Source organism: Sus scrofa, chromosome 6 (genome assembly GCF_000003025.6).
Source record: "Sus scrofa isolate TJ Tabasco breed Duroc chromosome 6, Sscrofa11.1, whole genome shotgun sequence".
NCBI classification, from domain to species: domain Eukaryota; kingdom Metazoa; phylum Chordata; class Mammalia; order Artiodactyla; family Suidae; genus Sus; species Sus scrofa.
In genome coordinates, this window is record NC_010448.4 from 12,378,409 (window position 1) to 12,390,802 (window position 12,394).

A 12,394-nucleotide genomic window follows, 5' to 3' on the forward strand; every position below is an offset into this window, starting at 1 on the left:
GGCTACTCCACCCTTAGAGAACCCGGGAAAGCTCTTTATGACTCCAACACTCTTTCTGGGGTCACCTGGGGTGCCTTTCTGTGGGAACACGCCTAGGTAGCTGAGTTGTAGCTCTGTCACTTCCTGGAGGTGTGACCTGGGCGAGGCAGTGCCCTTCTCTGAGCCTCTGAGTGGTGGTAGCTCTGTCCCGGTCCCTAGCATGGCATTGGGAACTGACTGACCCCAGGTGTGTGGACTGTCGGGTCGCAGGCCCCCGTGGTTTTTGATACAGCCAGGCCTGCCTTTTCTCCAGGCCGTCCACAGGGATCCCTCCACCCTTGGCCCAGGGAGGGCTGGCTGGGGCTTGCCAGTGTGCATAGTCAGCCCAGGGGCAAGGCATCAGCACCCGCGGCCCTCCAGATACATCATTTCTTCCTGTCCCTGGGGCTGGCAGCACTCACCTCCGGCCTCAGGAAATCCTCTCCTGCTGCTGCTCCCGGAGCCGGCCATCAGCTGACCCCATCCAGCCACCCTCTGTGCTGCTGGGGAAAAAAGGCTTTAGGAGGGGAAGGGGGCGCCTGAGTCATGCCTCTACAAGTCATTTTAACTCACTCTTTTCGCTTGTCATCAGTATTTTCTTGCATAATTTCGTTCTTGAAAGTGGCCATCTTAATAGCTGCCCAGTATTCTACTGGGAGCTCTGGTTGCCCAAGCAGTCCCCCAAGGTTGGGCATTTAGGTTATGCCCCCTCTTTGCTGTTAAAAATGCTGCCACAGGCATTGTTGGGGCTAAAACAAGACTGGTTCTTTTTTTTTTTTTTTTTTTTTTGTCTTTTTGCCTTTTCTGGGGCCACTCCCGGAGGTTCCCAGGCTAGGGGTTGAATCGGAGCTGTTCCTGCCAGGCACAGCCACAGCAACGCCAGATCCGAGCCGCGTCTGCGACCTACACCACAGCTCACGGCAACACCGGGTCCTTAACCCACTGAGCAAGGTCAGGGATCGAACCCGCAACCTCATGGTTCTTAGTCGGATTCGTTAACCACTGAGCCACGATGGGAACTCCAAGACTGGTTCTTTGTGCAGTGGGTCTGACCTAGAGAATAAGACCCCAGAAGCCTGAGAGCAGGAGCAGGGTCCCATGTTCTCTCCACCTAGGGTCTGGGGTCAGCAGCAGCCGTCACCCTGGTGGACACTTTAGTGGACAGATGAGAACCACGGTTCCTGTGTGCTGGGCCCATGGTCTTCCCTGCACTGACAGTAACCCCTCCAGGCCCTGAAGAGAGGGGTTGGTGACATCCCGGCCAGCCTGTGAGCGCAGCGGCAGCCTGGTGTTAGGTGCCTGGGGTGACTGACCATGGTGGGTGGCTCTGCCCAGCAACACCTTCCCCAGGCCCATCCCCATCAGTGTTCTCTCCTTCCTGCCCACCCAGCCCCCTGCACCGAGTGCGGCTGGACCTCACTTCTGAACTCAGGTGTGTTTGAGGGGGTGCTTGAGTCTCAGGTGCCTGTCTTTTGGGGGTCTCTGAGTGCAGCAGGGTCTTTGGCTTTCCTGCCCCTTGATTCCCTTTCTGCCCTGTCCTGAAGGTGACCCAGGGAAGTCAGGCTGGACTGTGGTCTAGCAGTCCTACCATCTCTTCTGTGGCCACCAGCTCTGTCCCTTCTGTGGCTGAAGTCTGGGATGGCGCAAGCATGGTAAACCAGGTCTCAACATCTTCGTCTGGAAAATGGGGCTAATCGTGAAGCGTGTTTTGCAGGATCACTACAGGCGTGACATGAGCACTTGGTCATAGAGACCTTGGCCCCGGGCCAGCCTGGACCCTGTCCTGGGGGCTGTGTCATTTGGCACTTGGCCAGGGAAGGTCTGCTCCCTCATACACCCCAGCCAGAGCCGGCCCAGTGGGTGTCCCTCCCAAACCCACCCATGGCCAGCCTGGGAGGGGGTATTCTTTTCCCCCATAACTACCCCCCCCCTTCCAGCACAGTGGGGCACAGATCCTGAGGCCTTGATTCTAAAGCGGAAATGCCATTCTGGGAGGCACAGTCTTGGAGGGGGGGATTTAAGTGGAAAAGGAGCAAATTTTTGAAATGCCTGCTCAGGAGCTGGGTTCTCCTCCCCCGCCTGCCCGCCTACAGGAGCAAGGCCGTCCCCAGTTCTGCTTTAATTCAGCCCCAGAAAGGGAGGGTCTCCCCATCTCCTGGTCCCAGGCAGCCTCCTCTTAGGCTGCCTCCTCCTCTCTCCCAGGGCCAGCTAGGACAGAATAAGGCCAGCCCTTGAAGGGCCAACCCTTTTGTGTCCCCGCTCATCCCTGCGGAGACCTCCTGCTGTTTGGCCTGGAAGCCTTGTCCCCACCCCACTCCCCGGGATTGCAGACCCCCTGGGAAAACCTAAGGACTCCCTCTAGCGCTCAGCACAGACAGATGTTCATGCATGGCACAGCTGGTTCTGATCTGCTTCCTGGGAACTTGGGGTGCCAGCCAGGCTGAGAATAGGGTCAGCGTTTAGGTGGGGCTGGGCCCAGAGTTTTCTTTCTGACTTTGGGGCACAGCTTTGGGACCAAGCAGGAGAAGATACCTAGGTTGTGTGTTTCCCTGAGAGCTGGCTCTTCTGTGAAGAACTGGGCTGTTTTGAAGGTTACAGGAATGCCAGTCTTGAGGAGGGCCTCGGGTGGCAGCTGGTTGTCCTGTTCCTTCTTGAGGACTCTGGGTCACACGGTGTCCAAATCCCATTGCTCCTTACCCACACCCTGTGTTCTGAGTTCTGTCCAGTGGAGCAGCTTTGGGAGAAATGCAGATGTCACATTTCCCCCACACCCAGTTTTTCTGGAGGAGGAGACCTGGGAATCTGGTGTTTTACAAGCTCTCCAGGGGGCCACTAACCAGCCAGACTTGGCCCACCTAGCCTAGCCCCTTGGTTTTACAGAGAGGAGAGGGCCTACCCAAAGTAGCACACCTGGCGAGGGCCTGAGCTGGCCAAGCCCTGGGTGTCAGGTGGAGGGGCAGCTACGGGTCTGCGAGTGTTGGGCTTGTATGTTTTTCATTGTTGGCCGCCCTGCTGCATATGGAATTCCCAGGGGCAGGGATCAGATCCGAGCCACAGTCATGACCTAAGCCACATCTGCAGCAAGGCCAGATCCTCAACCCACTGTGCCTTGCGACCCAAAGCTCCCCAAACACCTGATCCCTTTGCACCACAGCGGGAAGTCCAAGGGCTTGTATGTTTTTTATAGGCCCTGCCTGAGGGTTCTCTGCAGGGTAGGCCCTGCTGCTTCGCTGGCATGGTGAGCTGCCTGATGGTGTCGACGCAGCAAGTGGCCCAAGATGTCAAGTGTCTGAGAACCACAGAGATAAGGCCCTGGGACTGCCCATTTCTGGAGCAGGTTCCTAGATCTCCCTGCAGCCCACTGTGCAACCCTGGACCATGCTCAGGGACTCTGGTCGAGCAGGTTGGATGACAGTCACCCACCTGCCTCCAGGGAGGAGGAACCAAAGGCTCTCCACTCATTTTCCCTGTGCTGCTTCTTCCTTCCCCCCTTGTTCCCAGAAACATCCCTCCTACCTACCCCTTGTTGCTGAAACAGAAGTTGTTGGGGCAAAGATGCTAGGCCTGGACAGGGCTGACTGAGGGGCTGGGTGGGGGCAGAGCTCCTGCAGCAGCACGAAGACCTTGGGGGGACCCTTCAGGGTGGCTGGATTCAGTTCAGTGGGGAAGGAGGGATATGGCCAGCTTCTTGTCCCTGCCTGCACCGGAGCCTCCCTCACAGGTCTGGTAGAACGTGATGATCCCGGTACTTTGCTCCCTGATTGCAAGGGACAGCCACAGTTCCTGGATTCCCTGCTCTGTCTTCATTTCCTGGGGCACTTGCACGGTAGGCCTGGCCAGAGTCCATGCAGTGGTCGTATAATTGGTTTTCTGCCAGCTGGGGCATGCCCCTCTAGATGCAGATCTGCTGGACACGCACGGAATGTCCTAGGCTGGTGCCTCCAGGGCTGCAGTGGCCACGGAGGAGGAAGACGGCAATCCCGGCAGTCTTCCCAGGATAAGGAGGCTTAGGCGTTTGAGGCGGGGGCGCGTTCTCGCCCAGGGTGGAGGGCTCGGAAAGGCAAAGGGAGAAAAGGCGATATCCCGCCTCTCAGGCAGGCGCCTAGAGCCGGGCGCTGGGGATGGGGTGGGGGTGAGGGGTGGAGTGGGGGGCGGTCCCACGGGACGGCGCGTGCCCGCGCGCGCCCGCGTCCCCGGGCCGCGGCTCATTTGCATGGGGAGCCGGAGCGGCCAATGGCGCGCGCGGCCGGGCATGCCGGGAGCCGCGCGGGGCCGACCGGCCTCGGCGGCGGCGGCGGCGGGCGGAGCGAGGTGGGACCGGCACTGGGCGGTGGCGGCGGCGGCGGCGGCAGGCGTGGTGGCTAAAGCCGCCGGACCAGGACCGGGGCAGCTTCGGGGCGCTCGGGGCCCCGACAGCGCGCGGCGCGGTTTGTTGTGCGCCCGTGCGGGCCACCGGATCCCCAGCCCGGCAGGACACGATGAACTACCTGGTGAGTGCGGTCAGCGCGGCCAGCGCGGCCCGGGGTCCGCTCGTGGCGGCCGGGGCGGGGTCCGCGCGCTCTGGAGCGCCTGCCGAGGTCTCCGAACCGGCTGGGAGACGACTCAGCTCCGCTCGCGCCCGGGGCCGACCCAGGCGATAAAGAGTTACGCGAATGGCATTTCCTGCCGGACCTGTAGGTCCTGGGAACAGCGGGCCGCTGGAGGCTCCGCGGGGGCGTGACCGGGCCAGGGTCCGAGATCCTGGAGACCCCTCCTCCTGCACTGGTCGCCGCGCTCGGTGGCCAGGACTGCGGAGGATCCCAGAGGCTGCGCGCCTCTGGGGCGATTGGAAGGGCCGGACTCGCGGACCGCGGGCCAGCAGGAAAGTTCCTGGATCCGGGAAAGTTGCTGGCCAGAGGCCCGCTCTCCCCCTGCCGGCCGCCGCCTGCTGGGTGACCTTGGGCCTGTAAGCCTTGTCTCCGAGCCTCAGTTTCCTCCGCTATGAGGTGCGGTCCTTGGTCCCTTGGAATGTGAACTTCCAGGAAGCGGGATGGTAGTCCATGTGTTTTGGAGTGAGGGCTGCCCCTGCCCCAGGCTAGGGGTCGAGGGCTGGGTAAACTAGTGCATGGAGTCTGCGAAGAAGTTAATAATTAACCCCCAGCCGGCCCGCGCTGGATTCCGGGAGCCAGGGCGGGAGCTTCTCGGTTATTACCTACCCTGGTTGCAAAAACGAGTGTAGGAGCTGGATCGTGGCAAGGCAGTCCAGAGCCTCACTGAGACCCCAGGGTCCCCGCCTCTGTGGATGGAGCGTGGGAGCCTGGGAGGGGCAGGACTGCTGCTTGGGTGTCCGCAGTCAGGCTTCCAGCCCTTGGAGATTGCTCTGTGAGGCAGAGCCCAGGGCTCTGTTGAGGGGTTTGGAGAAGCTGAGACATGCTGAGGGCTGGGGTGGTCAGGGAGTGTGAGAGGTTAGGGCCTAGGGAGCTGCTGGGATCTCCAATCCCAGATTAGAGGCTCTCTAACTGGTCTTGAGAACAGGGAGTTTATTTTTTCCCCACCCTTAGCAGGAGGAAGAGTCTAGGATGGGAGGTACTCTCAGGGTTTGCTGTGCAGATATCAGCCAGGCTGGGAGATGTTCCTCATCCCCTGGGCTGGGGGACACTACCCCCCGTGCCCATTTCCTTTCCAGGGTCGGGAGCTGATGATGGGGGGTGCAGGGATGGCAAGGGCTGACAGGCTTAGAAAAGCAGAGGAGGCTGAGGCACAGGTGGAGCCTGGCGGGAAGGGAGTTCTGGGAGGAGCTGCTGGCAAGCTCTCCTGGCACTGGCACCTACCACCCGCCTGCCCTGGGCAAGGAAAGAGTCCAGCGGGTGCTGGGTGGAGGCAGGGCAGGGCAGCCTCAGGCTCTGCCAGGACGGTCACCTTCAGCTTCCAAGGAGAACTGGAGCCTGTGGCTCTTAGGCTTGTGCTGAACAGAGGCATTAGCACTGTGGACCAGCACCATCTCCCCAGGCTTGGGCAAGGGACTGAAGTAAGGGCAGGGCCTGAGCTGGATAGACCCCTGAGTAGCTGTGCTTCCCACCAGTCGTCCTGATGGTGAAGGTGGGAAGACTGAGGCCCAGAGAGAGACAGTTACTTGTCCTCACAGAACTGGATCCAGAACACAGTCTCATAGGATGGTGTCATGCTCACCCCATGTGCTCCACCTGCTCCGGGATTGGAGGTGCTCTGGTCCTTGGGGTACAGCTGTGCTTGACTGTGGCTGCCACCTCTGCGGGGTCTCTCTGGCTCCAGGACGGTCACTTAGTGGCCCCCTCCTGGCCTCCATCATTCTTTTAGGAGGTCCCCCTGCCTTTTTTCTCTCAGACCTAGAGAACGCCCTCCTCCACCCCAGGAGCCCACAGCCAGTTGGGGCGGCCAGAACCAGCCAGCGGGCGGAAGGGGGAGGAGCAGTGTTGGAGTCATGCTTGAAGGGCAAGGTGTAGGGTAGGGTTGACTGTTGGTCCGGTCGTTCTCCAGCAATGGCACTAGGCCTGGCACTGGCCAAATTCCTCCTCCCCTGGGTCCTTAAGACCCCCAAAGAAGGAGCTGGAAGGTGATCTCCCTCCAGGGGTGCAGGCTGGGCCCTCCACCACTGTCCTGTGCTGACTTTCTCCGGCCTCTGAGTGAGGAGTGGGGCGGAGTGGAAGGGGCTTCGAGGGTGGAGGGCAGCACCCCTTCTCAGGCCCCTGTCTCCACTGTGCTTCCCAGAACTCAGGGGCTTGGAACTTTTTTTTTTTTGATCTGGAGAAGCCTGCTTTTCTGTGCTGTCCTGTCCCCTTCTATTCCTGCTGAAGCAGGTGGTGCCGCACTAGGGGCTGCTGGAAGTTCCCGTTTAGGACTGGAGAGTGGCGGCGCAGAGGGAGCTTTAGATGTCAAGGCGGAGAGACCAGAGCCTCGTGAGGATGAAGTCCCCTCGGTCCCACCTGGGCTGTCCCTGCTGCCTCTGCCCCTCCAGTGGCAAATCTGGGGCTGGTGGGAAAGGTTGTCAGGGCCTGGCCCTGCCCCTGAAGTGAAGGTCAACCTCATGCTGAGCCGTCTGCCGAGAGACCAGCTCCCAGTCCACTCAAGCACATGTGGGCTCTGCCGGCCTGAGTGGTTTCCTGGGTTGGGTGGCAGTGGGGAGGGTTCCGAGGAGCTGAGGACCGTTTCTCAGCAGTTGGGGTGGGGTGGAGGGCGGAGGGCTGGCTCTCGTACCACTCACCTGGGCTCCTTGGTGCCCTGGCCCCAGGCCCACCTGTTCCCACCATCCGTGCTGTGCTGGGGGCTGGAGATGTCATGTCCTGCAGCAGGAGGGCCCTCCCCATGCCACCTCTCCTCTGCCCAGACTTCCAGGGACAGTGCCTGGGACACCTTGGCAGGGGTGGGGCTAGGGGCCTGCTTCCGGCCCTGGACACAAAGGCCTCCGCTCTTGCCACTGTAGCCAAGGCCAGGCTGGACTCCTGCTTGTCTGAGGGGGTCACTGGCAGTGACCACTCACAGGTGGGCTTTTAGTCCTTTGTTCTACAGCCCTGTCCTCCGGCTGCTCTTAGGACCCCCACACAGCCCCCGCTCTGTCCTCTGAGTCTTAGGCACTGTCGAGGTAGCCAGGGAAGGAGCCATGCTCCCTGCCTTCCTTCGGGTGACTCTGGAATTGTGGGAGGGGCTCATCTACCCTCATCATGCTGAGCACTGAGGACTGGAGCCCAGACCCTGGGCCCTCAGCTGTCCTGAGAGCGTTAGGGGACAGTGATGCCCAGGCTGGCGGTTCTGGAGTTGGGCCCAGGCTGAGGGTGGGGAAGGGAAGACACTGCCCTTCTAGTGCCCCTGGAGCCAAGAGAAAGAGCAGGGGATTGTCAGGACCCTGGCCAGTGAGCGCGTAGCCACTGCCCCCCCGGGGAGATTCCGAGGCACACGTGAGCAGGGGTTGTGGGTACAGACTGCCCGTTAGGCACACACGCTGGGCCTGTATCCATTGCCACAGGGGCTCCTTGGGACAAGCAAACAGAATACCCCAGAAATAAACTTGGCCCACGTTTGAGATGGTTCTGCATGTGAAGAGAGCTAGTGTTTCCGAGTGACGGCTGTGTGTGGGGCTCTGTGCCTGGGGCCGGGCCTTGGGGGGCGGGGGGACTGGGAGGGATGGAAAAGTCCGGTGAAGTTTCCACTCCTGCTTCCGCGGACCTAAGCTGTACCCTGGGAGCCCCCAGCGGTGCTGTCACACAGGCCAGATCCGCCTCTGCCGCATCCCGAACGTAGCCCTCGCAGGTCAGTGACTGCTGTGCACCTCAGTTTCCCCGTCCATAGGGCGAAGGCTGTCCTGGTGTCATAGTGTCTGTCATTGAGAGATAATGGAGGAGGACACAGAGCCCTGCCCCTGCCTGTCATCATTATTGTCATCGCTGGAAACCTCTCAATCTCCCTGCCACCAGGTGGCACCGTCCCCCAGAGTGGGGACTTGGGGATACCCAGAGCACGTCCAAGGCTCCCCAGGGCAGCCAGTGAAGGGAAGACCCATCGGATGGTAGCCCTTCTCCCAGACGCGTGCCCCTTGGCGTCCCAGGCCCAGCTGCTCTGCGTCTGCGGGTCTGGGTGGGTCTGGCACACACAATGAAGGCCATTCTCAGCCCAGGCAGGGCCTTGGGGCAGCCCTCTGAGCTCCCATCTTCAACAACCAGGGTGTTGTTCTGGGCAGGCCTGGCTGGCAGGCCTCTGCCGGGAGTGTGGGCATGGGGCTGGGGGCTCGCCACTGCCCCCTCTCTCTGGGGTGAGTGAGCCCCTCAGTGTCTCCCTGGTTTCCTCAGCCATGGCCACGTGGCTCCCAGCGAGGCCAGGCCACCCCTTTCCGAGGGAGAGCTTCTGCCTGAGCTGGCCTGTGCAGCAGCCCTGGGCTCAGCCCTGCTCTGGGCCGGGCCCTGTGTGCGTGTGGCGGGGCGAGGTGGGGACCGTGCCGAAGCAGACAGGCCCCTCCCATTCTGGGTGCCCAGGTTGGGGGGGCACGAAGTGGGCAGTAACAAGAGGTGTTGGTCAGCACTTCAAGGTGGAGCCCACAGAGAGTGGGTACCCAGGGAGGGACATGGGAGCCTCCCTGAAGAAGGAGGAGGAGGAGGATACAGCAGGAGGCTTCCTGGAGTCAGGAATGAGGTGGCCAGAGACTTGGACGAGTCAGCAGCCGTCTCCATGGTACCTCGGACCCTGAAAGCTGGCAGCATCTGCCTGGACTGCAGTGGTGCCCTGGCAGTTTGCCCCCCCCCACACACACACCCCCATAGATCACAACTGTGCCCCCTTGTAAGCTCAGGGAAAGCACTGGATTGGCCAGACAGCAAGGAGAGCTGGAAAGCCAGGTTCTGGATGGACTGGCCCCTCTTCCAAGTTGGGACAAGACACTGGGTCCTGGGGAGCGTGTCCAGGCAGGAATGCTCAGGTGGTGTGAGCTTTGCCTCATTCTGTCATGGATGCCACCATTTGGATGGCACTTACGGAGCTCTCCCTGCATCATCGCAAGGCGTCCTGCAGTGCGACTGGCCCCGGGCTGCCTGCCACTCCGGGGCCGCCATCCTGTCTCCCCTCCAGCCTTTCCCCGCACTGGTGCCTGTCCTCTGCCACCAGGCGCTCTCCTGGCTGCTTTCACGGTCGCCTGCTTTTTGTTCTTCAGGAGGGGTCACCTGAGGAATTCCCCGGTGGCTCAACGGGTTAGGGGTCTGGCATTGTCACTGCCGAGGCGCGGGTTTGGTCCCTGGCCCGCTAAGTTTCACATGCCACAGGCGCAGGCAAAAAACTAACTAACCAAAAACTAGCCACTGAAATGTCCTTCTTGGGGAGGCCATTCTGACCACCTTAGGTGCAGTGGCCCTGCGGCACATTATTTTTGACACTCCGCTTTCCCCCTGTCCTGGCAAGTTGTTTTCTGTCTGTCCACCCTCCTGGGATGCAAGCCTTGTGCAGACAGGGGCCTGGTTGAGCTAGGCTTGCACCTTCTTGCACAGCCTGGCCCAGCACCTGGCAGAGGGCAGATGCCTGGTGAATCTGTCATTAAACAAAATAACAATCCTATGAAACCAAGTTCGTCACCTTAGCACAGGGCCTCTGGGTGCTCAGAGAGACTGAGAGACTCGCCTGAGGTCCCCAGGAGTGGGAGGGAGAGCCAGGTCCAGGTCTGATCTTAGCTGCTGCCGCTGAGCCCTCAAGGGAGGAGAAGGGAGGAGTGGCGGGAGCAGCTGGAGAGGCTTAGAGGCCCGCAGGGGCGGGGCTTGGCCAGCTGGAGCGCTGCGGCGCCAGCAGCACCCAGGACCGCCGAGAGCCTGCCTCTGGGGCTCTGGGCGGGGGCACCAGCTGACGCAGGCAGAGGCTCCTGGTGCCAGGCGCCTGGTGCCACGTGCCCAGCCTGAGAGGTGCTTCCCAGCCTGGCTCCAGCCGCCTCAGACTATACAGTTGCAGCCGGAATTGGCCTTGACTGCTCAGCAAGCTCGCACTCGGGGGAGGGAGGGTTGTGGGGGGAGTGTGGGGGGGTGAGACTGGCCTTCCTGGCGGTGGGGGGCCCCGGTAGCTCTCCTGGGTCTGGGGGGGGCCTTCCCTCCTCCTCCTGCCCCCTCCCTCCCTGCGAGAGTTTGCCCTCCCTGCGAGCCCAGCCTGCCCCAGCTGCCCCTGAGCTGTGCTCTGAGAGGTAGGGGCCTCCAGGGGGCACTCCCCTCTGTCTGCACCCCGCCCCCTTTGACTGGACTGGAGGGGAATTTTCCTGTGACTCACTCTGCTGGCACTTCCTGTGGTCACCAGGGCAGGGGCTGAGGGGACCCAGCGAGGTGGCTCTGTGATCTGGGGTCACTGGGGGGAGGGTGGGCTGGGTGTCCCGCCCCCTGATGGGCTGTGATTCCCAGCGGCAGGCTGCAGACCATATTTGGGAAACTTGCTTTTCCTGCTGGCAGCTCGTGGGTGGGATCTGCAGCCCCTGCCCCATCTGCTCCTCCCAGGCTGGGCTCTGGCCTCTGACCTGCTTCCAGCTCATCCTGCTGGAACCTAGGAGATGGTTCACCGTTTTCATTTCCAGGATGTGTATTTTTGCAATCCCCAAACCAAGAAATGCTCATTAAATACAAATTGAAAACTTCTGAAAAGCAGAAAGAGAAGGCATCCCCCGTGACGCTCTCCCCATTTTTTAAGTTCAAGTGACAGTTTGTTGAGGAATCACTTATGCCTCAGTGCATTTGTAACTGTTCCAGCGGTGGTGTGGAAGGCGTGGGCTCAGCCAGTAGTTCCAAGAGCCCTGGCGCTCACCTCGGGACGGGCTCAGTGTGCCTGCTCTGTGAGCTGCGTGCCTGGGCTGGCTTCTCCCAGGACCCTCATCCCTCCTGGCTCCAGGCTTCTGGCCTCTGGCCCCTCTGAGCTGCTCTGGAGGAAGGGCTCCCCAGCAGTGCTCGCCAGTCTGCGTGTGCAGTCCTGGACCTGGGGCCTTGCCGCCAGTCCAGGCCTCCCCCGGGCCGCTGTCCCCTCAGTGGTCTTCCGTCCTCTTCCCTAAGCCTCCGTGTGACAGGCAGGGGAGGTGGAGCTCAGAGGGCCCGATGCTGGTGTGGAGGTGGGCCCTCCTGGGCTTGGATGAGGCCTCGCCCTCTGTCCTCTGTGCCCCACACGGAATCCAGGAGCTGAGACGCGGGCCCAGGTCCCATTTCTGAGTCAGGTCTAGACCAGGCTCTGCATCCTCAGTCCCCAGGAGACTCAGAGGAGGGTGACCAGAGCTGAGGCCTGGCTGGAGGGGCTGGAGCCCAGCTGTCCTGGCACTGTCCTTCCCCCATGTGTGAGGCCTGGGCTCCTGCCCAGTCCTGCTGAGTTCTCTGCTGCCCTCGGAGACCAAAGCTGCCCTGGCCTTCTCTCCCAGATGCCTGCTTCGCTCCTGCCCTCTGCTGGAACGACCTCGGCGGGGGCCTCTCGGGGAATCTCTGGGCCCAGCCTGAGCCCTGCACCTGTGTAAGCAGCAGGGGTGGTGGACTGAAAACACAGGGCCTCCCCGTCCTGGTTCCCTGTGGCCGGTGTGGTTCTGGGCCTGCCGGCTGGGAGTCTACCAGTGCTGGTTCCTCCTCTCTGACCCCACAGCCTCCCCCGAGGCCTGCACAGGCCGCTTGGCTACAGGGCCTCTCTCCATGGAGCGTGTGTCCCGGTTCCAGGAGGGTTTATTGACAACGGAGCCCATTAGCGGTGCCCCATAGCAGTTTTCTGGGGTGGCAGTGAGAACTACCAGGACAGTTACAGGAGTAAAGAGTGGAGCTGGGGCAAGGGGTGCTGTCCTTCTGTGGCCATCCTCGGTCCGTATGGAACCGCCGTCTCGTTTTGCTGTATTTCCCTATGTATTCCCTTTTTTTTTTTTTTATCTTTTGTCCTTTTAGGGCTG

The 12,394-nt window shown here is 61.3% G+C and overlaps 1 protein-coding gene across 7 annotated transcripts in view; it reads left to right on the forward strand.

The window, feature by feature from the left end:
- The window catches only part of BCAR1 (BCAR1, Cas family scaffolding protein), a 35,491-nt gene that overhangs the window by 9,077 nt on the left and 14,020 nt on the right, over positions 1–12,394 (forward strand). The window contains exon 1 of one of the 7 annotated variants that reach the window (XM_005664342.3): positions 4,303–4,508. The exons of the other annotated variants lie outside the window; for them this stretch is intronic. Within the exon in view, the coding sequence (XP_005664399.2) occupies positions 4,497–4,508 (12 nt within the window). The 5' untranslated portion in view covers positions 4,303–4,496. Of the gene's footprint in view, positions 1–4,302; positions 4,509–12,394 lie in introns of those variants that run through there. 7 annotated transcript variants of the gene reach the window in all.